This window comes from Poecilia reticulata, chromosome 18 (genome assembly GCF_904066995.2).
Source record: "Poecilia reticulata chromosome 18, P_reticulata-male-v2, whole genome shotgun sequence".
Taxonomy (NCBI): Eukaryota; Metazoa; Chordata; class Actinopteri; order Cyprinodontiformes; family Poeciliidae; genus Poecilia; species Poecilia reticulata.
In genome coordinates this window covers 19867972-19890314 of record NC_088847.1, presented here as the reverse complement: position 1 = coordinate 19890314, position 22343 = coordinate 19867972, and the positions used below count along the sequence as shown (strand labels likewise).

Here is a 22343-nt window from a genome sequence, read left to right as displayed (position 1 = left end):
TTCATTACTTAAAGACAGGACTATACAAAAATAAATCTGGGGCTTCAAACCTTGATTCCAAAGTCTACTATGGTTTAGAGTATGAAAAATAAACTTTTACATACATTTTTTGTTTTGTTGTGCGCATCTGAAGGATAATCCTTCAATGAGAAAGAATTACTGGAAGTGTTTGTGTTCACCATAAAACTAAATGTTGTATTTGTTTATTAGTCCTTCTCAGTTGTGTGCCTGTCATTTTTGCACTTTACCATTTGACTGTGAAATTGTTGTTTACCTTCCTTATTACTTACAATATTTCTTCCTAATGACGGTTGTCCAACAAAAACTTGTTAAGAAGCAATTAAGTGTCCTTCCTGTTTACACCTGGCTGGTGGCCATTTTAACCAGGTTTTAGTTTTTCTTTCACTTCTGATCCTACATGCTATATAAACTGGATCATTTTCTGTCAACAAGAATAATGTGACCAAGCCGGCTGTGGCTGTCAGTAAATATTCCTGTTCCTCTTAGGATTTTTTATTTTTTATTTTCTCATGTTACAACCCGTGTGACTTGACCTTTAATTTCAGTTTTAAAACCAGCTGTGTTGTATCTCCATTAAGTTCATCTTTTATTCACCCACAGGTAAGCTCTTTAAGACTGGAAAGCTATGCATTTTAATTAAGTTTTTAAAAGAAATCATTTTTATTACAATTTGTAATTAAATCTATCGTGATTTGCGTTTTTTTCTCCTGACTGATTCAACGGCAGAAATCATGGCAGAAGCGGGACGTAGAAGACTCAACAAAAGCCTTTTCCAAATTGTTACCCTGCTGTTTCTAGTGCACATCGGACAGTCGCTGGTTTTTGGAGATTATCAGGTAAACTGTTTTTTTCTAGAAAGATTTAAACATGTTCAAATCTGTATTTGGTTTATAACTTTATCATTGTATTGGCAACATCTTTTGTCTGTTTTCCTGGGAAGCATCGGAACAAGATTGTGAAAGGCTGGAAGGAAACAAAAGCACTGGTTACACAGCTGGTAAGTTTCTTTTTTGCTCACATTTGTGTGACACATTTTTTTTTTACATTAAATTAACAGTAAACAGAAATCAAATGTCTGCTAATAAAGTATTTTTTATTGTCATTAGACAGAAGCCCGAAGTGGCACTGAATTTATCTTAACACTTTTGGACGAAGCGTACCCTCTGGCAACCAGGAAGCATCTTGTGAGTAATAATATGGCTTTCATTTGTCGAAGGTTAACTACAGTGTTTTCTGAACACACAGACTTACAGTTTTCACATCTATACTCTTCCTCTGGTTAATTACAGGAAACATTTTATCAATATCTTCAAGCAGCTGTAGATGAAGCACACAGACAGAAGGTGGGTCAGTCTACCCTTCATATTACTCGAATGTTAGCTATTTGTGAGAGGTTAACAAAATATTTTTTTTTTTCTATACATTTTTTCTACCTACAGGTAGAAAAATCATCTGTTACATTCGAGATGCAACGTCGTAAGATCCTGGATGATCCTGAACAGCAGGAAAAGTCACAAGCTAATCGTCAATTGATGAGAAAGTTAAATAAAGCCAAAGAGGAATGTCGTGAAGTGTACAGGATGTATTTAGAGTTAAAGGAAGACACTTTCAATGGAAAAACAGAGGAGACTGAAATTAAACTGACATATACTTTGTATAAAATCCAATTCTGGAAGATAATTTACAATTTTTTTGAAATTTTACCAAACTTGTTTGTTTGCGCGTTAGTACTTTACGGCATTGTGATATTTATACCTATAAATTGATTCACAATGAACTGACATGTTGTACCTGCTGAAAAGTTTAACTCTTATTGAACTTTGAGTAAGTTGTTGGAGACGGTTGGAGACGGTTGGAGACAGGAGACGGTTGTGTTTGTGTCTGTTAAACCATTTTTATGTTCATAAAACTTTAATCACTGAAGGATCACTAAACTACATTTCATGTTTTCTGGCAGAGGTCACTATTTATTTTACAAGATGTGGTACCATGTTCACAAAAATAAAGATGATGATTATGTGCTCTTTTGTGGAGTCTGATTCTTATTTTTACTTTATTCATATTTTTACTGAAACCCTACTGAATATTCTCCGTCAACTGTTAAGCTTATTAACTGCAATGGTTTCCTTACTGGTTTACGTTACCATCACATGCTTTACCTTTGATTTTCTAAATTACAACTCAACATTTTATCCATCAGAATTTCAATTTTGACTAACTGATCAATAAGTAAGAAAGGTTGTTTTGTGTTCGTCATGATGTTCGACGGTTGGAGGTGAGGGAGACGCTGGTAAACCCAGGTAGTAACGATAAAATGTTTCTAATAAAGAATCAGGAACAAACTCAGAATGACAGGCAGCACTGAAAACAGACAGACAATGAACAAATGACGAGGACCAGACGAAGGACAGAGACAACAGGTGGGGTTAAATACACAGGGAAGGTCATCAGGGAACTGGACACAGCTGGGAACAAACAGGATAGACAGACAGAGACTCACAGGGGAAACAGAACTAAAACACAGAAAAACCTCAAAAATAACTACACAGAAAACACAGATCACAACACAACAGAGTATTTTTGCTCTTTCTTATAGTTTTGATTTAGTTTATATATATATAGTTTTCTATTTTATTACTAAGGCATATTATAACTGGGTAAATAAATAAATGGAATTCGACTGTAACAGAAACACAGGTTTCACATCACTTCATAAGAGAGTAAAAACATACAAGAAATACAACTGAACTCTGAACTAAAAATGTAACATCAGTCCGTAGAGTATGTTATTGTGTGGCTTTATTTAGTAAAACATATTCAAAAAGTGCAGTAACAATTTCTCATTGGTTATTCACAAACAAGTATTCAATTAGAAATATCAGACTTTCTAAGTATGGAGACTGTAGAATTAAAGTTTCATTCGTTTTTTAAAAGAACAGGTGACTTAAGATTCCCTGATTTTTCACTGAAGCTTCATTACTCAACTCATTGTCACTTAAAGTAATCCTACATAAAAAGTCTGAACTTTACATTTGCTACAAAACAGTTATTTTTGATTTGATAAACTCAACTGTTCAGCAGAGCGAAACTCAGTATTTAAAAAAAAAAAAAAAAAAAAAAGAAAACATGTTTAACATTTTTAATGTGGTTTTATGAAAAATGAGTTTTGTTTGTTTGGTCTTAGTTCAAGAAATCACTGCAGAAGAATAATTCCTTTTACTTTTATTTAATCAGTCACTTGATTTAATTGCTCACAAAAAACTCTCAGCAACTGTACTGGACATTTAGACACAACATCTCATTTAAAATGCACTTCTGCTTACAAGTTACTAACAGGCTATAGATGCAGAGATAAATGAAGGTCAACAGATTTTTTTGATTTTAGCAGAAGTTTTTTATATATATAAAAAAAAACAACAAAGAAGATGAATATTTCTGGGTAAGTAAGATTCCTAGATATACAGGTTCTGGAACCATGCTACACATTTTACAGGTCAACACGCTTCTCTGCATGGCTTGTTACAACCGTCTCTATGTGTGTGAGTGTGTCTTCGTATTTCTTGACTTGTTTGGCTTCATTCTGAAACTTTTCTTTCATAAAACCTTGTCTTTTTGCCAAGAAACTTCTCATGTCCGCTAATTCTTCAGTGGGATATCCATCACTTGTATGCTGATTAAGAATTTCACTCTCAATGTTTAGAATATCCATAGTTTCTTCAAGGAATAAAGTAAGTAGGGCCGAGTCCACCTTGTTGCTAAGCTGAAATAAAAAATAAAAAAAATGAAATAAATAATTAATTGTGCATGCCAAGACTTTATAAAGATTTGTGTTGTGTATTTTTATTTTTTTACTTTTCTCATTTCTGCATCTTCTCGTAGCGTCTGAATATTTTCCTTAATCTTTAGCTGAAAATCCAGAGAGGAAAAATACAAACATTTACAAGAAAAGTAAAGTAACTGGGGCAAAAAACAACAAGTGCATATTATAAATGTTTGATTTTCCTCTAATTTAAAAATAAGAACAAACATACCAGTGCTCTCTTGCTTATCCATGAACTTGCAGGACAGAGCAGGATGAGCAGAGTAATCATGACGACAAAGTTTTTATATTTCCTGAGCCCAACCTCTCCTCTGCTTCTGAACGAGGACAGCGCTGTCATCACGGCTCTGAGGTTTCTTCTGAAACAAAAATGTTTAAAAATATATATTTGTTGGTCAGGTCAGAGGTAAGGCATTTATTTTATGATATTTCAATCTGCAGATAGTACGTGACAAATTTTTTTACACCAGTTTGTTAAATGGGAGTTTAATCATACCTTGTGTTGGAGAGAGAGAGAAAGAGAGAGGGAGCTGCTCTACTGGTGACAGAAATGAAAGGAAGGACACTAAATGCTCTAAATGTACTTGGATTGTCACACACACACACACACCCTTAGCATGTGATTGGATACAGTCAGCACAGTTCTGGTTTTTGAAGTTTCACTTTAAAGGGATGAAAAACACACAAAAAGTATAAAAAAGTAAACTGAGACAACTAGAAAACAGAAACTTATCCATATTACGTTAAGATGTTTTTGTAGCTGGAGTACATTTGACATTTTACAGAAACTAAATTCTTGGCTTTGAAACAAACTGAAGCACCGACTCAGAATATGCAGATCAGACAAATGCTGACAGAAGGTAGAGACACCTGCTGGTGCAGGTAAAGCGTGAACGCTGCAGGATGTGAAATGTTTGTGTCAGAGCTCTACAATAATTGCTCCTCTGCTTTTTGTGTGGGTAAGAAATTCTTTAATTTATGGTGGTTGCACAAAATGAATGTTTTGTATTTGTGTCTTATTGGTTGTCAAACTAAATAAATCTTCAAGTGTCTAGTTATTAAGGCTTTAATGGTTTTTATAGTTTCAGATGCAAGTGTCCTGCTGTGTTTAGTTTGGCTGAATAACTTGAATGACCTGTAGACTAAACAAACTGACAGCGTGTCTTATAAGAGCAAAGTAACTACTTTTGTTTTTTGTTTGTCTTTTATAGCCAGTTACTCATATGTGGCCGAGCTGGATGCAGGTATCTGATGTGTTATTCTTGCTCACAGTTCCTCCCTTTCTCATATTACAACTCACATGACTTGTCTTTTGGTTTCAATTTTAAAAACACCTGTTGTGTTCTCCTGTTATTCATTCAGTCCATCTTTGATTCACTCACAGGTAGAATCTTTAAACCTGGAAAGTCATCAATTTTAATAAAGTTTTAAAAACCTGAATTTTTTTTTTATGATTATTGAATCCATCACAGTTTGTGGGTTTTCTTGACATATTAAAGTATTTAAATCCCAGAAATAATGGCTGAAGCAGGACAGAGACTGGAGGCTCTGAGCTTCAACAAAAACCTTTTCCGAATCGTTTCCCTGCTGATTCTGGTTCACGTTGGACTGTCACAGGACTTTCAAAGTGAGCAACTGGTAAACTGACTTTTACATGTTCTTAAATGTTATGGTTTATGTATAACACCTAGATAGTTGTAAATGAATAATTGCTGTGTTTCTTGTAAATTCTAGCACAAGATGATGAATGGCATAAAGAAAACAACAGAAGGAGTCCGACTCCTTGTAAGACTTTTTGCTTACATGCTCTCTGAGAAATTCTCTATATTACATGAAAAGCAAACAGAGCTCAGCTGTCTATTGATAAAGTTTTTTATTTTATTATTAGATGGAAAGTGAAACTGGAACTGAATTTATCTTAACACTTTTGGACGAAGCAAACTTTGTGGCAAACAAGAAGCAGCTTGTAAGTGTTAAATGTTAAAATAATGATAACAGCATTTCCTAAAATGCACAGTCTAATTAAATATCTAACCAGTTTTCATTTCCACATTTTTCCTCTTGTTAATTACAGAAACTATTTCAGCAGTATCTTCAGGAAGCTGTGGATGAAGCGTACAGACAGAAGGTGGGTCAGTCTGCCTTTATATCACTCAGATATTAGTTATTTGTGAGATTAATAAAGTATTTTAAAACTAAAACTATCTAAATGTTTGGTTTTTAATCCTACAGGTAGAAAAAAAAGCTGAAGCTACAGTATATGCACAACAGTTTCATATGATGGTCCCAGAATATTTAGCTCAAAAGCAGCAAGTGAAAACTTCATCAAATCCACTGCTGGGCAGAATGGACCAGATGCTTGAGATATTTAGGAATTACTTGCAGCTGAAGAAAAACGTATATACAGGGGAGACAAAGGAAACAGAAACTAAACTGGAGTATGTGTTGAAGAATTTAAAATCCCAGCAAAACATTCATGATCCTGTTGGAGTAATGATAATTCTCCTGTTGCTGTTGCTTTGCGTAGTAGCAGTCTATAAGGTATGTTACCGGATAATTACTTGGATAATAGGAATATTTTAAGATAAATACATTTGGAGAACTTGAATGTTTTTGGTCTGGGAAGATTGTTTGTGTCTGTTAAACTGTTTTTGTGTTGACTTATTCATTTACCCTTGATCAATGTTCTGTTTCAAGCCTGGATTATCAAATTGTGTTTTTCTGGGAGAGGCAATTATTTTTGTTGCCATGCCTACCGCATCTTAAAAAATTAATAAAACTGATGCTTGACGTGATTTTTATGGTGTTTCTTTCTTCTTATATTTTAACTTTCTGAGTCCACAACTGCAATAAGTCATGAGTTTTAAAGCGTGAAGTGTAATCTAAGGTTTTATTGTAGATCAGAAGATCATTGCAGGTCTCATTCATTCATTCATTCATTCATTCATTCATTCATTCATTCATTCATTCATTCATCCTCTGCCCCATGAGGGTGAAAATGTGCTCATTAAATACATGTGTAACTCTCAATAGGGTTTGAATAAAATCACTGAAAAAGGAGTATTGCTTATATTTTTATTTCATCAATAACTGCATTTTTGTCAGACACTCAGCCCCCGTAGCAGGGCTTTACACACAGCATCTCATTTAAAATCTATTTCAGCTTAAGAATTATTCACCAGTTTATCGAGGTCTTTTAATTATAGCTCACCTCTGTTTTTATTGTTCTTTAAAAAGCAATAAAACTGATTCAGACATTTTATCAGAACCGTTTTCTTAAACACAATAAATAGACACCAGGTAGATTTATAGCTCTGGGTAATTAGGTCTCCCAGGTATAAAGGTTCTGGAACCATGATACACATTTTACAGCTCAACATGCTCGTCTGCTAAGTTTGCTACAAATGTCTCCAAACGTGCCAGTGTGTTTTCATATTGCTTGACTTGGTTGGCTTCATTCTGAAACTTTTTTTGCATAACATCCTGGCTGTCCACCAGGTATCTCTTCAGGTCCTTTAGTTGTTCAATGGGAAATTGAAACTTTAACGAACTCTTAAGAAGTTCAGTTACCAGGTCTGTAGCATGTGCAGCTTCTTCAAGGAGCAAAGTCAGCAGGGCCGTGTCCACCTTGTTGTCAAGCTGAAACAAACAAAACAATTAAGTAATCGCGGCACTCCATGACTTTATAAAGATTTATAATGTTTGTTTTTTTTTTACTTTTCTCATTGCTGCGTCTTCTTGTAGTGTCTGAATATTTTCCTTCATTTTTTGCTGAAAATCCAGAGAGGAAAGATACAAACATTTATAATGGAAGTAAGGTAACTAGGGGGAAAAACAACAATTATAAACTTTTTAAAACTATGATTTTCCTCTAATTTAAAAATAAGAACAAACATACCAGTTCCTTATTGCCTGACCATGAACTTGCAGGACAGAGCAGGATGAGCAGAGTAATCATGAAGACAAGGTCTTTATATTTCCTGAGCCCAACCACTCCTCTGCTTCTGAACGAGGACAGCGCTGTCATCACGGCTCTGAGGTTTCTTCTGAAACAAAAATGTTTAAAAATATATGTATTTGACAGAGAGTCAGGTCAGAGGTAAGGCATTTATGATATATTTCTTGTTGCAGATAGTATGTGACAAAATATTTGTACCAGTTTGTTAAATGGGAGTTTAATCATACCTTGTGTTGGAGAGAGAGAGAAAGAGAGAGGGAGCTGCTCTATTGGTGTTGGGTGACAGAAATGAAAGGAAGGACAATCAGTGCTTTAAATATACCTGTATTGTCACACACACACACACACACACACACACGCACACACACGCACGCAAACACACACCCACACATACACACCCTTAGCATGTGATTGGATGACAGTCAGCACAGTTCTGCTCTTTTCAGTTTCACTTTAAAGTCACAACGCTACTTAACCCACATATGAAAAACACAAGAAGAAGAAAAAAGTAAACCGAGACAGCTAGAAAACAGAAATTTATACAAATTACATTAAGATGTTTTGGTAACTGGAGTATATTTGAAATTTTACAAAAACTAATTTTTTTGGCTTTTCAAACAAACTGAAGCACCGACTCAGGAAACGCAGCCCAGACAAATGTTTACAGAAGGTAGTGGCACGTGTCAGTGCAGGTAAAGCGTGAACACTGCAGGCAGGATGTTAAATGTTGGTCAGAACGCTACAATAATTGTTCCTCTACCTGTGTGTGCAGTAAAAAAAATAGCAGCAAAAGAAAACGTAGTTCTTAGAAGCTGGAATGCTAAGAGCTATTGCATTAATAGTCCATTTATAGAGGAGGCAACTTCACCTGAACATGAGCGACAGGAACCTTGAAACGTAAAAATGTCTTTTTCTGGTGTTGATTTTGCTTTGGTTTAAAACAGGAGGTCTAACTTTGCCACCATTATTTACAGAATGATTAATGCATGCATGTGTAATATTAGTTCCAGATTCCCTTTCACTGCATGTCTTTTAGCATTTCACCGACTTGAACCATTTTTAAAATTCATCATACTCTTCACAGGTTAACATCAGTAAACGTCTGTTTTTTTTTTAAGTCTTCAAAAAGCAAAAAAGTCAAAATCCTATTGAAGAACGTGTGTGACAGTAAATGAAAGCAAGAGAAACAGCCATGGGTTTCAGTTTCACGTTTGTGATGCTTTCTTTGTTTTATTTTGACAGAGGACGAGCAGCTGAGCGGGGAGCTCTGCCACAGCGAAGGCGAGGAAAGGAACCTTTACTGAATCAACTGCATAGATCCTCAAACTGCAAAAAGGTACGATAACAAACATTAAATATGTATTGGTGTTTGTAACTGTATCATTCAGCATTTCAACTGAAACACTGACAGCAGCTTTACTCTCATCTAGAACTAGAAGCAGATCAATGGCTGTCTTAAGAGTTGTCGCTGTTTTCCTCATGTTCGTCCTGCTAACTCTGCTTTGCCCTTCAAGTTCTGGGATTGACGACGACGAGCTGGTAAACGTTTATTTGTTTTTTTATTAAAATAATCAAGCAATTTGAAATAGATTTTGACATCAAACAAATTTTTATTTGGTTTGTTGTGTTAATTCTTCTAGCTTTGATTTTAAATTTGTCTTAATAATCACTTAATTTGCAGAGAGAGATACGAAGAGACATTCAGAAACTGCAACATGATGCCGCCAGGAAAAAAGTAAGCAAAACTACTTAAAAAAAAAAATCACTTTTAATGTTACCTCGCTTAAAATGCTGCTGATGTTTTTCTTTTTTATTCAGGCAATTAACACAGTTGACCTTAACTTCATTCCTGGGATCATGGATGATCTCACACAGATAATGGACAGTTTGGTGGAAATGCTGAGGGGAAAACTGCCAAATTTTTTGCTAAAAATCATAAAAGAGATAATCGACTTCGTGGAGGAAATGAAAGGTTTTGCTATTAAAGAGCTGCTGAATCAAGCTGCAAATATCAAGAACAGTACAGAGCAGCTGACAGAACTGGAAACTCTCGTAACAAACCTAGCAGAGAAAAAAAACATGTAATATGTCATATTCTGTCTCTGCTCTGTCTTACTGAAGTGATTTCTCTTTTATAAACTCATCCTGTATTCTTGAGAATTACTAACAATAAATTTGGTCTAACTCACGTCCAGTTTCATGTTTCTTTTTCTCCACACTTCAACAATCCTAATGCAACCATAAATCACTAAACCACAAGCTGCTTACGTATTGAGATGCCGGTTAGAAGATCTATAGTCATACCTTCTCAAAACGATGCGAGACATGGAGTTACATTTAAATAATGGAGAGAAGTTCATGAAATGAAGCAGAGTTGAAGTGGTGAAAAATTTATACTGTTTGCAAAAAAAAAAAATTAAAAAAAAATTTGTTATTCAGAAAAACAGTTTTCAGATTACAGGATGGAGGCACACAGAGTAAAGAAAAATAATTTATTTGCTTCTTTTCCCATCACATTGTGAATGTTGCACAAGTCTTAATACGGCATTTATACATTAGAACAAAAAAGAAATGACTTCCAAACAATTCATTTTGTTTTTATTTGGGTTTTATTTGTGTACACAATGAATCATTAGTTAAAGAACATCAAAATAACCTATGACACAAATGAAGACGACTTGTTTTCTGATGATGAAGTTCTGTAATAAATAAACAGATTCATTCATTTGCTGAATGATTCCTACACCGAAAATGTGAAAACAAGTGATGAGAAAACTGCATTTGATTTTTTTTTTTTTTGCTGTTTCTTTTATTTTTCATTTATTTCATTATATTCATATATTCATTGTGTATTTAAAAAAAAAAAAAGATTCTTGCATTTATTAGATCTATTCTTTTCTTTTCTATGCTTGTCTTTTGAAAATGATAAAAAGGGGGGAATGTTAAAGATTTTTTGGTATTATCATTTTGTTATTACTTTAGTTCATATTCAGTCTAATGTTAATCAATAGTTAATCAACATTCAGTCTATAGATTATTGTGATTTTCAGTTTAAAGTGTTCTCTTCCTTCTGTGTGTATAAACTGACCCGGAGGCCCCACCTGCCTGTTTGTCTTCATGTCAAACAGTCAACTGTGTTTCCCAGACCTTGAGCTCCTTCTTATCAACCAGAATACTCCCCATCTTAGAAACTCCCTGTGTGCAGTTATATTTTGTCTCTGCTTATCCTCCCTCTCTTTGCTTGATAATAAAAGACAAGCTGTAACCAAAGGTCTTCAGAACGGAGCAGCTTGCTGAGTCTTCACCGTTTGCCAAAGCTTGGTCCTAAAATTCATATAAGTTGTCTGTGGTTCTTTTATTGAAGGTTCGAAAGGAAAAACACCTATCACAGTTAAACAAAAAAAGTTATAAAATCTAGAAATGTTATATCTTCAAGCATCAAGTTGTAACATATTCCATTATTTTTAAATAAACTTAAACATGATTTACTCAGTAAAACATTAATCCAATCTTTCCATTATATATCTTGAATTAAACAGGACAGGAAGCTGTCAGTGGTTACAGCTCATCATGTTGATCCTGTTGGGATTTTAAAGCATCTGAAATATAATCCAGAGTTTCTTCAGGGTACGTTGCTCCATCAGTAAAGGCCCGCTGTCTCAGCTCTAAGAAGGTCTTCACTCTTCTCATGGCGCGCTCCACCACTACCACCAGTCGTCTTGCTGTTGGGTCTGTTTTTGATCCCCGCTTCACGATTTCCAGACTGGGATTCAGCTCCTTCATCTTGTCTTTGAACTGGTCAATAGAGGCTGCAATTCTGTACTTCATTTCAGTCTGTAGGAAGACAAAAGAAGTCGGATGGTCTTACAGTAAGTAGTCTGATAACATCATAAAGGTCCCATAACCCACCTCTTGTTCAAACGCTTCGTTCACTGCTTTCCTGAGGGTCTGCTTGAATATCTCCTGAAATTTACCAGAGAACGAATATTTGTGATAATGCATCAAAAAAATAACTTACATTGGTGTAACAAACCCTGTTTACAGTTAGTAAGAATAAGGAATTTGGAAAGAACTGAGACTTAAAGTTGTAAATCATATAGTGTGGAGGCCTGGGGATCCACACATAAAACAATAATAAGCAATATATGTAGTTCTTATACAGAAACGAGCCACAAGGGTTATTATTAAGCCTGGTTATTATTAGCATACAAATCCAACGTTTATTTAATCTGATCAGCATCATAAAATGTTATGATTTGGTTCATTACAAAACAATGCAAGTTACAAAGCAACACAATTTTTTGAAAAGAAAAAAGAAAGTATTTTGCTGTCACTCAATTTCTGTAAAGTTGAAAGGATGGAGAGCATAGAGGTTTTCAAATAAAATGTTTTAATGATTGATTGAATCAAATCAAATCTAAGCATGAGTGACCACTGATCAGAAAGAAGATTCACAATTTGTACACATGACTTTCAACTAAACCGTTTACATAATTCATTTAAATAAGTGTTTACCAGCTCTTCCTCGGTTTTCAGTGACCGTGCATCATCCAGAAGTCTGGAGAGAGTTTCAAGCCGACTTTGTTCTTCTTTCTGACGGTACAAAATAAAACATTTAAAATTGCAGAAATGTTTTTTTCTGGTGCTGTCGCCCTAGTTTATAGACATCTCACTTCATATCGCATTAAAAACACCACATGCACAGCACATGATGGAAACATAGCCAACATGTGAACAAAAAAAAAGACCCACGTTCATCTTCATTGATTCCTCTAACAACGCTTTTAAACTGTCCTTCAACATGTCCTGAAATGAGCAAAAACAAACAAGTCAACTGACGAATTGCATTCAGACACGATGCATGAAAAAACATATTGTGCATTTAGACATTATGGATTTGAAAGAAAATAAAAAGGCTGTTTACCACGGGGTTGTTAAATATGAGTAACTTTCCGATGTAAAGGAGAAACAGCAGAGTCAGATATTTGATGACTCTCCTAACAGTCCATCGTCTGCCTCCAGCTTCTGCCATGATTTCTGTTAAAATACTCAATTATTTTAAAAGGCCAAGTTTAAAATTGAACTAAAGTTTTGCAGCTTAAATATTAATTTACAGCTTTAATGATCTTACCTTTTGTTAGGTGGCTGAAAATACGTCCAGCATAGATGTCAAGATGCAAACAGCTCTGGCTGCCCTGGTTTTAGCCGTTCTCCTGCAAATAAAGTCTAATTTACCATTTAATTTAACTATTTATTTTAACTTAACTAATAAAGAAGTGCATCTGCTTCATTCCGTTGAGGATTGCTGGAGAGCTCAGCTCACAAACTGACACATATTACCAGTCAAGCGCTCCTTACAGTCACTTAGTGTTGACATAATAAGCAAACAGAAAGTGAAACTTTCTATTGTTTGCTGAATCTCATTTACAAAAACTTGACTGTCAAAATACAAGTTTTGTCTCAGCACTTAATGTGACCAAGCCGGTTGTGGCTTTCAGTAAATGTTTCTTTTCCTCCTGGGTGTTTTTATTTTCTTGTTTATGACTCCATATAACTTGACCTTTGCTTTCAATTTTAGAAACAGCTTCGTTGTTTTCTCCTTTCATCCATTCAGTTCATTGTTGATTCTCCTACAGGTAAGATCTTTAACGCCAGCGTTTTAATTAGGTTTAAAAACAAACCTCGTTTTATTTTAATCTTGATTCGTGGTTTTAATCCGTCATAGAAATAATGTCTGGATCAGGACGTAGAAGACTGGAGGCTCTGAGTTTCCGAATCGTCTCGCTGCTGTTTCTGCTTCACGTCGGACTGTCACTGGATTTTGAAGATAATTCACTGGTAAATTGGCTTTTTCTACATAAAATGTGTTTTGGCTTATATGGAATACCTACATAATTGCACCTGATTAATTGTGGAACTGTGTTTCTTGTAAATTCTAGAACATGTTGATAAATAGCATACAGAGAACAAGAGAAGGAGCCAGACTCCTTGTAAGTCTCCTTTGTCTTACATACTGTGTCAGAAATTATCCACGACTGTCTGCTGATAAAGTACATTTTTTCTTCACTAGAGAGAAAGTGAAAGTGGCACTGAACATATTTTAACACTGTTGGACATGGCAAACTCTGCGACAAACAAGAAGCAGCTTGTAAGTAAAGTGGGTTTATTTTGTCAAGTGACCGTATTTGTTTTAAACACACAGACTCGTATTAAATATTTGACCAGTTTTCACATCCACATCTTTTCTCTGTAAATTTCAGAAATTATTTCAGCAGTATCTTCAAGAAGCTGTAGATGAAGCGAACCAACAGACGGTGAGTCAGTCTGCCGTTATGATGGTAGACAGATGGTTTATGATTGTAAGTCATCAAGAAAATATTTATAGAAATGTGAACGCTCAGACTATACAAATGTTTTTCTTTTTCTATTTTATTCCAACAGGTAGAAAAAGCAGCTGCAGCTAAAGCTTACACACATCTGTTTAATATACAGATTTTTCACTATTTACCTAAAATTCAGACATGGAAAAGTGAGGGTCCATTAAGAAGAAGGATTGCTGAAGCCTTGGAGCAAATCTTTCAGGTATCGGGCCACTACTTAACACTACATAAAGATTTATACTCCATAACAGCAAACGAAACGGAGACAAACCTGGTGAAAGCGTTGCATGAAGTTCTCAGCAGAAGATTCATAATCCTGTTTGAGTTGTAACAGTTTTCCTTCCTCTACTACTTTGTACTATATCAGGCAACTTCCTGCATCTTTTCTTAGATATATGTCCACACTAATGAATTGTTTTACAATGAACACACATTTCATACCTGCTGTACGTCTTTTTGAACTTGAAATGATTCAGCGGATGGTTGTGTTTGTGTCTGTTGAACCATTGTTGTGTTTATTTAGTCATGTATCTTTTTATTCTGTTTTGCTGAAATATATCGTTGAACTGATTTGCCATGTTTTCTGAGAGAGTTCACCATTTTTGAGAACACACCACGTTGACAGATAATAAAGATGACTCTTTATGTGATTGTCTGTTTCTTTTAACTTCAAAGGACTGATCTACAAAGTAACTGTGCGTGCAGTAAGTGGGTGTGTTGCACTCTATCTACAAAGACCGACTGAACAATTGAGAACAATGCAACAGGTGCAGACCGCTCTGTTCACATGAGAAATCTGTGTGAGACACTGACTGTCATCATGGAGAAGAGTGGCCATAAACACAAAGAAGTAGAAAGTCAATATGCCGGAGCTAACAATAATAATAAATTTAACTGAAATTAATTTGCAATGTGTTGGAGGACAACAATAAAAACATTTACAGAACAATTGAAATGAAGCTCTAAACATCTGTATTTAACACCCTCTCCATCCTCACTTCAGTATCCCTTCGGCTGCGTGTGTTTTGTTTGTTTGTTTTTGGTGGGTGCTCCACTGTGTTATGTAATGTGGCACAGTATTTAAGTTTAAACATGATGTTTTTTTTTGTTTGAGATTAAGTGGATAATTATTGTCAGCAGTTTAGCATTTTTAGTGTCTGTGTAGGTTTGAGTATATTTTAGTCTCTTGGGAAAAAAAAGGTTATGGTTAAAGTGAATATTTATTGAATGTGCATGTTCTGAAATGAATGCAGAAGAAAAACAACATCTAAAGCGTCTCTTGCGTGCTGTACATTTTCTTTTATTGGCAGATAATCAGATATTTACGTCACAACAGATATGGATCATACGACAGCCACAAGTTTCTGTTTCTTGTCACATTTTCTTTCTTTTCACCGTTTCAATTTACGGTAAACAAACGAATGACTGAATCAGAAAAATATGAAGAGCAGGTTTGTAAGCCTCTTCCTCCTCAAACTCTGAGCCAAGGTGCTATAATGAACATGAAATACCTGTTCACAAACTAATCTGATGTCTGATTTGTTTCACATTCTCTGAGCATGTTTACAGCATAAATTATATCTTTTCAGTTCAGATACCAGATAGTCTAATGTTACGGAAGAGGATTAGGGCCAAAAGAAAAACAAGAATTTATCCCAGAATTTTGACTTTCTGTATGCGGATAGAATTTGAAACCAGAGCTGTTGCTGTTGTTGAAAACAATTGAAGATGTTTTCGTTCTTTTCCGTCAGCCGAGTTTGAAAGTTCCCGGATAGACAAGTTTAAATAGATCGTTGGATGCTTTAATTGAAATGCTGAAGGGAAAACTGTTAACATATTTTCTGATAATTCATGAGAGATAAACAGCTTCCATGAGCAAAGCAACGCTTTTCCGATTAAAGAACTTCCGAATAAAGCTGCAAATATGCTATAATAATTGTGAAGATTGACATGAATGAAACTAATTCATGTCAATCTTTACAGCTTTACAGCATTTAGCTTTTAAAAAACCAGCATGTTCATCAAAACCACCATTATCAAGGATACAAGTTTTGTATGTGACCCCTGAATGTGACCAAGTCGGTTGTGGCTGTCAGTAAATGTTTCCTTGTGACTCTCTTCATTCATGCATTCAACAGAAAAATATGATTTGGACTAGTAGTTTTAGTTTTGTGTGCATTTTTGCAATAACCTAAATGTTAAACTGCTCCTTTACTTTCACTTTTGCAGCAAAGTGAAACAAAAGAATCAGATCACACGTGGGTCACAGATCAGGAAAGAAACAGCCAGAGGCATTTGGAGCGTTGCTGCTGAGTCAGCTTATCACTTCCTCAGTCTTCATTCATCCAGACACTCATCTGACAGGTAAGGTTTTCACAACTAAGCAACAAAAAGCTCCCAAACAATTTCAAATGATTTGTCTTTTAAGCTTTTCTTCAATAGATCGTATCACCATTTGTTGTTAGTTTTTAAATTGCAGAAATCATGGCAGAATCTTCAGTCAGACTCATAAAACTCGTTTCCCTCGTCGTCTCTCTGGTGTTTCTGACCAACACTGTCAGCTCTATGGACTTTGGTGCTAATCTGGTAAGCTAACCTTTACTTCTTAAACTTTTCTACCTAAAATCAAATCAATTCAAAAGCCATTTTGGACTTATGTAAATTGCTCTCCTATGCTATATTTCAAAAGACACGTTACTTCCTGTTTGCTGCATTTCAGGACATGTACAAGGCAGCCATTCGGGGAATGATAGAACAAGCTGTAGGATTTCAGGTGAGTCTATGTGTTACTGATGTGTTGGCTCACAAATTATCCAAAAATGAATGCTCGTTGTCAAAGTTCAGTTTTATTTTTCTCTGTTAGAAACAAAGACAAAACAGAGTGGATACCGTCTCCAGACTTTTGAAAGAAGCTCAATCTATTACTAACGAGAAACAACTGGTAAAGTTAATAATCAACATTTGTGGGAAAGGTCACATGCTTTACCGGAAGCTTCTCTGCATGAACGTCATTTCCTGTTAAATGACCACTTAATTGTCTATTTGTTTTAGGAAACATTTATGAAAAATCTCCAGAAAGCAGTGAATGAAGCATATAAACAAAAGGTGGGTTTGACAAAACTTCAAAGGACAACAAAAGGACATCTCAGTAAATTTTAAAAAATCACCCAGAAGTTATGTTTGATGCATTTTAGTCATTTTATTTGAATATATAACTAATTCGATAAGATACATCATTACATAGTGGCAGGTGTCTTCCCTGCTAATATGTAGATAAAAGACTTCACCTATTCTTTTTTTATTCATATTGTATGAGGAAATGAATTTTAGGTTTTCATGAAACGTAATCATGAAAAACAACAGAAATAAATACTTAGAATGTATATCATTCTATCTATATGTCACTATTTCTCATTGTCATAAACTAAAGTTTTGATTGCATAAAAATCTGAGGTGGTGTATGAAAGCTGTTTATCAAAATGTAATTTATTTTTTTACACATCTAGTTTCTCATTTCTATCTCCAGACAGAAGACAAGTACAGGATCTCAGCTGGAGCACAACAGCTTGATTTGAAGCTGCTTGAACTTTATCCTCAAATACAAGCAGTGAGAAAACTGTCAACGGGGGATGAGCCAGTGATAAGCATGTCAGAAAAACTCATTGAAGGTCTCAGGACTTATATTACCCTGAAGAAAAAGGTGATTTCTCCAGACGCGAAGGACATGGGGAAAAGCCTGAAAGAGGTTTTGAACGTTTTGAAAAACTCTCACCACGAGCCGCATGGAGAGCTGTAACCGTTTCTCTCTGTTGCCTTATCCTGCTGCATTTTATCAAGCAGGTTCAGTTTTTTCTAGATTAATGTCTGTGTTTTATTTCTTTGATCCTGTAGTATATGTGCAACGACCCAAGATGAATCTAATGTTTGCAATGAAACTCTATGGTAACATGCTTCACATTTGAAGTCCTTTTAAAAGGAAAACATTTTGTTGATTTGTTTTTTTATGTTTCACATTTGTTTAATACTGTGGAAGGCTTTCTCTATTGTTTCTTTTTCTTTTAATTAACTGTGTATTTTCTTACTTTTTCCTGCAATTTGTTTAAAAAGAATAAATGTGCATTATGACCAAACAAATTTAGTGATCTACGTTTTGTGTTTTTTGGTACATTTTAATTGTTTTGTTGGTGTATTGTTCCACATGGCATTTTATTATTTTAACTCTGTCTTTGACAGAGCTATGAGGTATTTTCTTGGGGTGCACAAGATTTGCTGCAAAGCACAATGTATAAGGAACTCATCCTGTTATTTAAATAAAGTTAGTCTATAGATGTTCAGTTTCCTACAGTTGTGGTAATAGAAGATTTGCAGGAAACCTGAACTATAATTGAACTTAGATTCAAAGTAAGAATGTTGTTTCAACCTGTGATATTAAATATGAAAGGTAATACAAAGAAGTGGTCAGATTCAAAGGACGCCAAAAGTCAACACATCTATGTCGGTTTTGTGAACGTAATGTGGTTGAGGATGAGTTTCATTGTGTTGTTTTTGTGCTGCATTTTGAGAAACAATTAAGATGCAACATAAAAATCAAGATCAAAATCAAATTTGCATTTTTCTGCAGAAATTAATGAAATGGGCACGTTTACATTGGAAGTTGCATTTGCTAAAAGTTGAATTTTAAAATTAATAAGTGGAAATCCCGATTTTGACAGATTTGGTAGATCCACAGCAAAAGGCCTACTTAGTTTTGGGACAATATTCGATTATCTGCCGACGGCATCTTGTAACCGCACAAGAACAAAACAAGAGAGCATATTATTGAACTGGCATGTGATTATTTATTTTACCTTTAACAATCTGGTTATAGTTGGGACTGCTAACAAAAAGTATTCAGCATGGCTTTTTAATATCACTTCAACATTTTTGAGTGGCATTAGATAGTTTCATTTTCTCTGTTCCTGTGTTTTTCTAACGTTCAAGCCTCATTTGTTCTATTTTTATTAGACTCGGTTACAGTAAACGATGTGGGCATATTCCAGTAACTTAAGGCTTTCACATAGATAAGGGCTGGGTCAAAGTCACATGTAAAACTTTTATGGAAGCCATCCAGAAATCTCATGAAAGTACTAAACGCAGATATGCTGAGCTATGTGGGAGGTGACAATAAGCACAACAAAAACCACGCTGTGGTTCATTCTCTCGCTGTTTGGAACTCCTGACGTCTGATTCGCCCTCCGCTCCATTGGAAGGTACGGCAATGAACATTACAGATGTAATTATGTTGAATTTGGTGCAGCATTTGCTCATTTTACTTTCAAAATGTGTCTCTTTTCAGTTTTAACTGCGTCTTACGACTGTATTGTTTATGTTTATCTTAGAAAACCAGTTTTGGCAGCGATGGTGGTTTTAAGCAGAGGAGTGGCAGCGGCTCGTGTCGATAAAACCAAACATCTTTTCCTCATTTTTACTTTGCTGACTTTGCTCTGCCCTGCAAGTTCGTTTATAGACGACAAAAAGCTGGTAATTTTTTTTCCAGTTTGAAATGAATAATTGTTTTTTTAAGAGGATTGTTCCTACAGTAAAGGTTTCTCTGAGCTCATTGTCAATATGTGATAAAACTGTTCGCTCTGATTGTAAATGTTTGTGTTTCTTTGACAGAAATTAATCAGAGAAAATATTCTGAAACTACAGCAGGATGCAGTAATGAGAAAAGTGAGTAAAACACTCAAATAATCACCTTATTACAAATCATTGAATTTGAACTGTTACATAAACTACACGTTTTCCCCACCAGGTGGACAACATGCTGGACATGACCTTCCTACCAGACCTCTTAGAGGATCTCCAGAAGTTAATGGACAGTTTAGCTGGAACTACGAAAAACTTGCTGCCCAACAGTGAATATATACCTAAACTCATAAAGCAAGTAAAAGGCTTCATGAAGGAAACTCTGGTTTATTTGATTAAAGAATTTGAAACGGAAGAGGCAAGAACCCAAGAATATGAAGACAAGGCGAAACAACTGGAGAGGGTTATAGAAAAACTGGCACAATCAAAAGATACCATGTGAAATTTGTTAGTCACACAACATTAGTGCATGAATAATTAACAACATTGCTGTGAAAAAGCTAACTGCGAAATGGGCTGAGATGTTTGTAATTGAAAGCTATCCAGAAACTGGAATTGTCATTCTGTAATGTTTAAGTGTGTATTCTTATTATCTTTACTGATGATGACACAATGAAAAAGAACAGTGTTCCACAGTGAGCACTTTTGCTTTTTGTTTTTATTTGTTCTAAATGTCTGGCTTTGATACCAATGAAATGTTAGAATCTGCAGTGTATTTTGGTGTACCTGTGGTCCTATTAAAGTTACTTATAACCTTTTATAATCTATTATCTCTGATAATAGATTCTTTTAAATGGTAAAATTTACAAAATTGCAAGTTGATATTTTCTTTTCAGAGGAATTAAAAGTTGCTGGCCTTGCACCCTGAAAAAAATCCCACGTTTCTGCTTTTTTCAGTTTGGACAACAGTGAATATGAAGTTAAGAACAAATGGAAAATGGAGTAAAAAATTAAGTGAATTATAGGATTTAGAAGAATTTCAAATAAATAAAGGGTGCACATTGGAAACATTTTTGTTTATTTTTGTTTTGTTTATCTTTGAATAAAGTGCTAATATTGAATAAAACTGAGAGCTCACCTTACAAGGCATGAGCCCGTTCTGCTTCTTAAATTACATTGTTTTAATTTACAGTTATATACTACAAAAACTCAAACATAATGTGACAAAGTTAAAACTGCTTTTTCATGCCGACATTTCTCAAGACTTCAAAACTTCTGTCTCAGTTGAGTCTGTTCTAAATCTTTCAATGGTAAATAACTGATAAATATGACTAGAACTACTTTAGTTGGTGTGTGCTGTGTTGTTTGCTTTGTTTTTGTTTTTGTATTTTAGCTGTGGTTACAAAACTAAGCTGAAAAGACACAGCTAGTAACCATGTGACATGCAGTATATATAGCATTGGTGATAGGTCATGTTGTCATTTCTTCAGTTTTCACTCAAGAATTTCTTATTTTAGCAAATTATCCACATAAATGTGATAATAAATTCACTCCCAGGATTCTAATTTCTTCTATTGAGTAATGTACATGTGGTAATTTTTTCTATGGGGAGTTTAAAACATGATTGCTCCATATTTTCAGAGATATAGACAAGCATTGCTGACAACTCATGTGATGATTTTAATATATAAAAACCAACACTTGGTCAAAAAGCAAAAAGTGCATCTAGGATGTTTGGAGTGAGTCAAAGTTATTTAGTTTGGTGTAAAATGTTGATAGGTAAAGTGTACATGAAACACCATTATAAAATTGAATAGTGTGCAGGAACATTTCAGTAAAGCTTGGAGAGACCACCAAGTGTAGCTGAGGATAACAAAGAACTGTTATTCTTAACATGATGGACGACATGATTGGTGTGAGCCCCTGGATCCTCAGCCTTAAGCCCAGTTCAAGTTTCCCCAAGAAAACTTGCTAAACCTGGTGATCGAGGTGGCAGGGAAGTCCACCATTGACATGATAGTTACACTTTTAGAGACTTGTATTAAGCAAGCGGTGAGGATTTCATACTTGACGTGTACATATCTTGCTTCATAAAGGGATCATGCAAAGGTGAAGCTGCTCTGCAAAAATATCTTCCAAATAGACCATTTTGAATAAAAGGTGTTGTGCCCAATCTGTGAAAAGTTACTAAAATTCTGAGGCGCACAACCTGCTCCGCAAGAGCGGGTGAGGATGGCACGATTGGTGCACAACCCTGTCTTTGAAAAAAACAATCAGTACTTGTTGCTTCCGACAGCCTGGTGAGGGGGCAAGTAAAGCCTGGCAACCCACCAGGCTTATAATACACTACGGGAAACCCTGCAGAGCTAAGATCTTATGTGATTTATATCACGCTAAATGAAGAGATAATAGCCATTCGTCTGGACACTGTGGTGGAATAGAAATAGAACAGCTCAACCCTAAGAGCATCTAAGACGTTGTGTAAACCCGCCAGGCCTCTGCCAGAGGAATCGAATTTGACTTGTACATGAACTTTCAATGGAATCCATTTTATTTCACAACTTTAACTGATGCTGTAACTACTGCTTTCCTGTGA

At 35.1% G+C, this 22343-nt stretch overlaps 2 protein-coding genes and 5 long non-coding RNA genes across 7 annotated transcripts; 4 read left to right on the top strand and 3 right to left on the bottom strand.

The window, feature by feature from the left end:
• Window positions 1-220: 220 nt before the first annotated feature.
• LOC103480781 (uncharacterized) lies at window positions 221-2105 on the top strand. The gene is made up of 6 exons (XR_014084916.1): window positions 221-621; window positions 748-857; window positions 962-1018; window positions 1128-1205; window positions 1311-1364; window positions 1461-2105. It is a non-coding gene; the product is annotated as an uncharacterized LOC103480781 (long non-coding RNA).
• Window positions 2106-3209: 1104 nt separating this feature from the next.
• Window positions 3210-4332, bottom strand: LOC145548511 (uncharacterized). The gene is made up of 3 exons (XR_014084516.1): window positions 4053-4332; window positions 3874-3927; window positions 3210-3781 (listed from the first exon to the last, which is right to left on the bottom strand). It is a non-coding gene; the product is annotated as an uncharacterized LOC145548511 (long non-coding RNA).
• A 2570-nt stretch (window positions 4333-6902) lies between these two features.
• LOC145548881 (uncharacterized) lies at window positions 6903-8172 on the bottom strand. The gene is made up of 4 exons (XR_014084849.1): window positions 8027-8172; window positions 7740-7887; window positions 7559-7612; window positions 6903-7480 (listed from the first exon to the last, which is right to left on the bottom strand). It is a non-coding gene; the product is annotated as an uncharacterized LOC145548881 (long non-coding RNA).
• A 799-nt stretch (window positions 8173-8971) lies between these two features.
• On the top strand, window positions 8972-10330 carry LOC145548749 (uncharacterized). The gene is made up of 4 exons (XR_014084751.1): window positions 8972-9135; window positions 9230-9338; window positions 9481-9534; window positions 9618-10330. It is a non-coding gene; the product is annotated as an uncharacterized LOC145548749 (long non-coding RNA).
• An 18-nt stretch (window positions 10331-10348) lies between these two features.
• Window positions 10349-13093, bottom strand: LOC145548748 (uncharacterized). The gene is made up of 6 exons (XM_081599682.1): window positions 12931-13093; window positions 12724-12836; window positions 12552-12605; window positions 12315-12392; window positions 11709-11762; window positions 10349-11633 (listed from the first exon to the last, which is right to left on the bottom strand). The coding sequence occupies exons 2-6, from the start codon at window positions 12829-12831 to the stop codon at window positions 11358-11360; spliced, it is 570 nt and encodes a 189-aa protein (XP_081455808.1). The 5' UTR covers window positions 12832-12836; window positions 12931-13093; the 3' UTR covers window positions 10349-11357.
• Window positions 13094-16293: 3200 nt separating this feature from the next.
• LOC145548921 (uncharacterized) lies at window positions 16294-18304 on the top strand. The gene is made up of 6 exons (XM_081600031.1): window positions 16294-16543; window positions 16645-16765; window positions 16899-16952; window positions 17043-17120; window positions 17231-17284; window positions 17706-18304. The coding sequence occupies exons 2-6, from the start codon at window positions 16664-16666 to the stop codon at window positions 17973-17975; spliced, it is 558 nt and encodes a 185-aa protein (XP_081456157.1). The 5' UTR covers window positions 16294-16543; window positions 16645-16663; the 3' UTR covers window positions 17976-18304.
• Window positions 18305-19296: 992 nt separating this feature from the next.
• LOC145548795 (uncharacterized) lies at window positions 19297-21066 on the top strand. The gene is made up of 4 exons (XR_014084793.1): window positions 19297-19428; window positions 19558-19699; window positions 19838-19891; window positions 19974-21066. It is a non-coding gene; the product is annotated as an uncharacterized LOC145548795 (long non-coding RNA).
• Window positions 21067-22343: the final 1277 nt, after the last annotated feature.

What these genes read in the sequence shown, in the direction of transcription:
- LOC145548921 (XM_081600031.1), top strand. Translation starts at nt 16,664, where the DNA reads ATGGCAGAATCTTCAGTCAGACTCATAAAACTCGTTTCCCTCGTCGTC. An exon ending in TGGACTTTGGTGCTAATCTG is followed by an intron (nt 16,766 to 16,898) that starts GTAAGCTAACCT and finishes GCTGCATTTCAG; the next exon opens with GACATGTACAAGGCAGCCAT. An exon ending in ATGAAGCATATAAACAAAAG is followed by an intron (nt 17,285 to 17,705) that starts GTGGGTTTGACA and finishes TTCTATCTCCAG; the next exon opens with ACAGAAGACAAGTACAGGAT.
- LOC145548748 (XM_081599682.1), bottom strand. Translation starts at nt 12,831, where the DNA reads ATGGCAGAAGCTGGAGGCAGACGATGGACTGTTAGGAGAGTCATCAAA. An exon ending in AGGAATCAATGAAGATGAAC is followed by an intron (nt 12,393 to 12,551) that starts GTGGGTCTTTTT and finishes TTGTACCGTCAG; the next exon opens with AAAGAAGAACAAAGTCGGCT. An exon ending in TGAAAACCGAGGAAGAGCTG is followed by an intron (nt 11,763 to 12,314) that starts GTAAACACTTAT and finishes GGTAAATTTCAG; the next exon opens with GAGATATTCAAGCAGACCCT.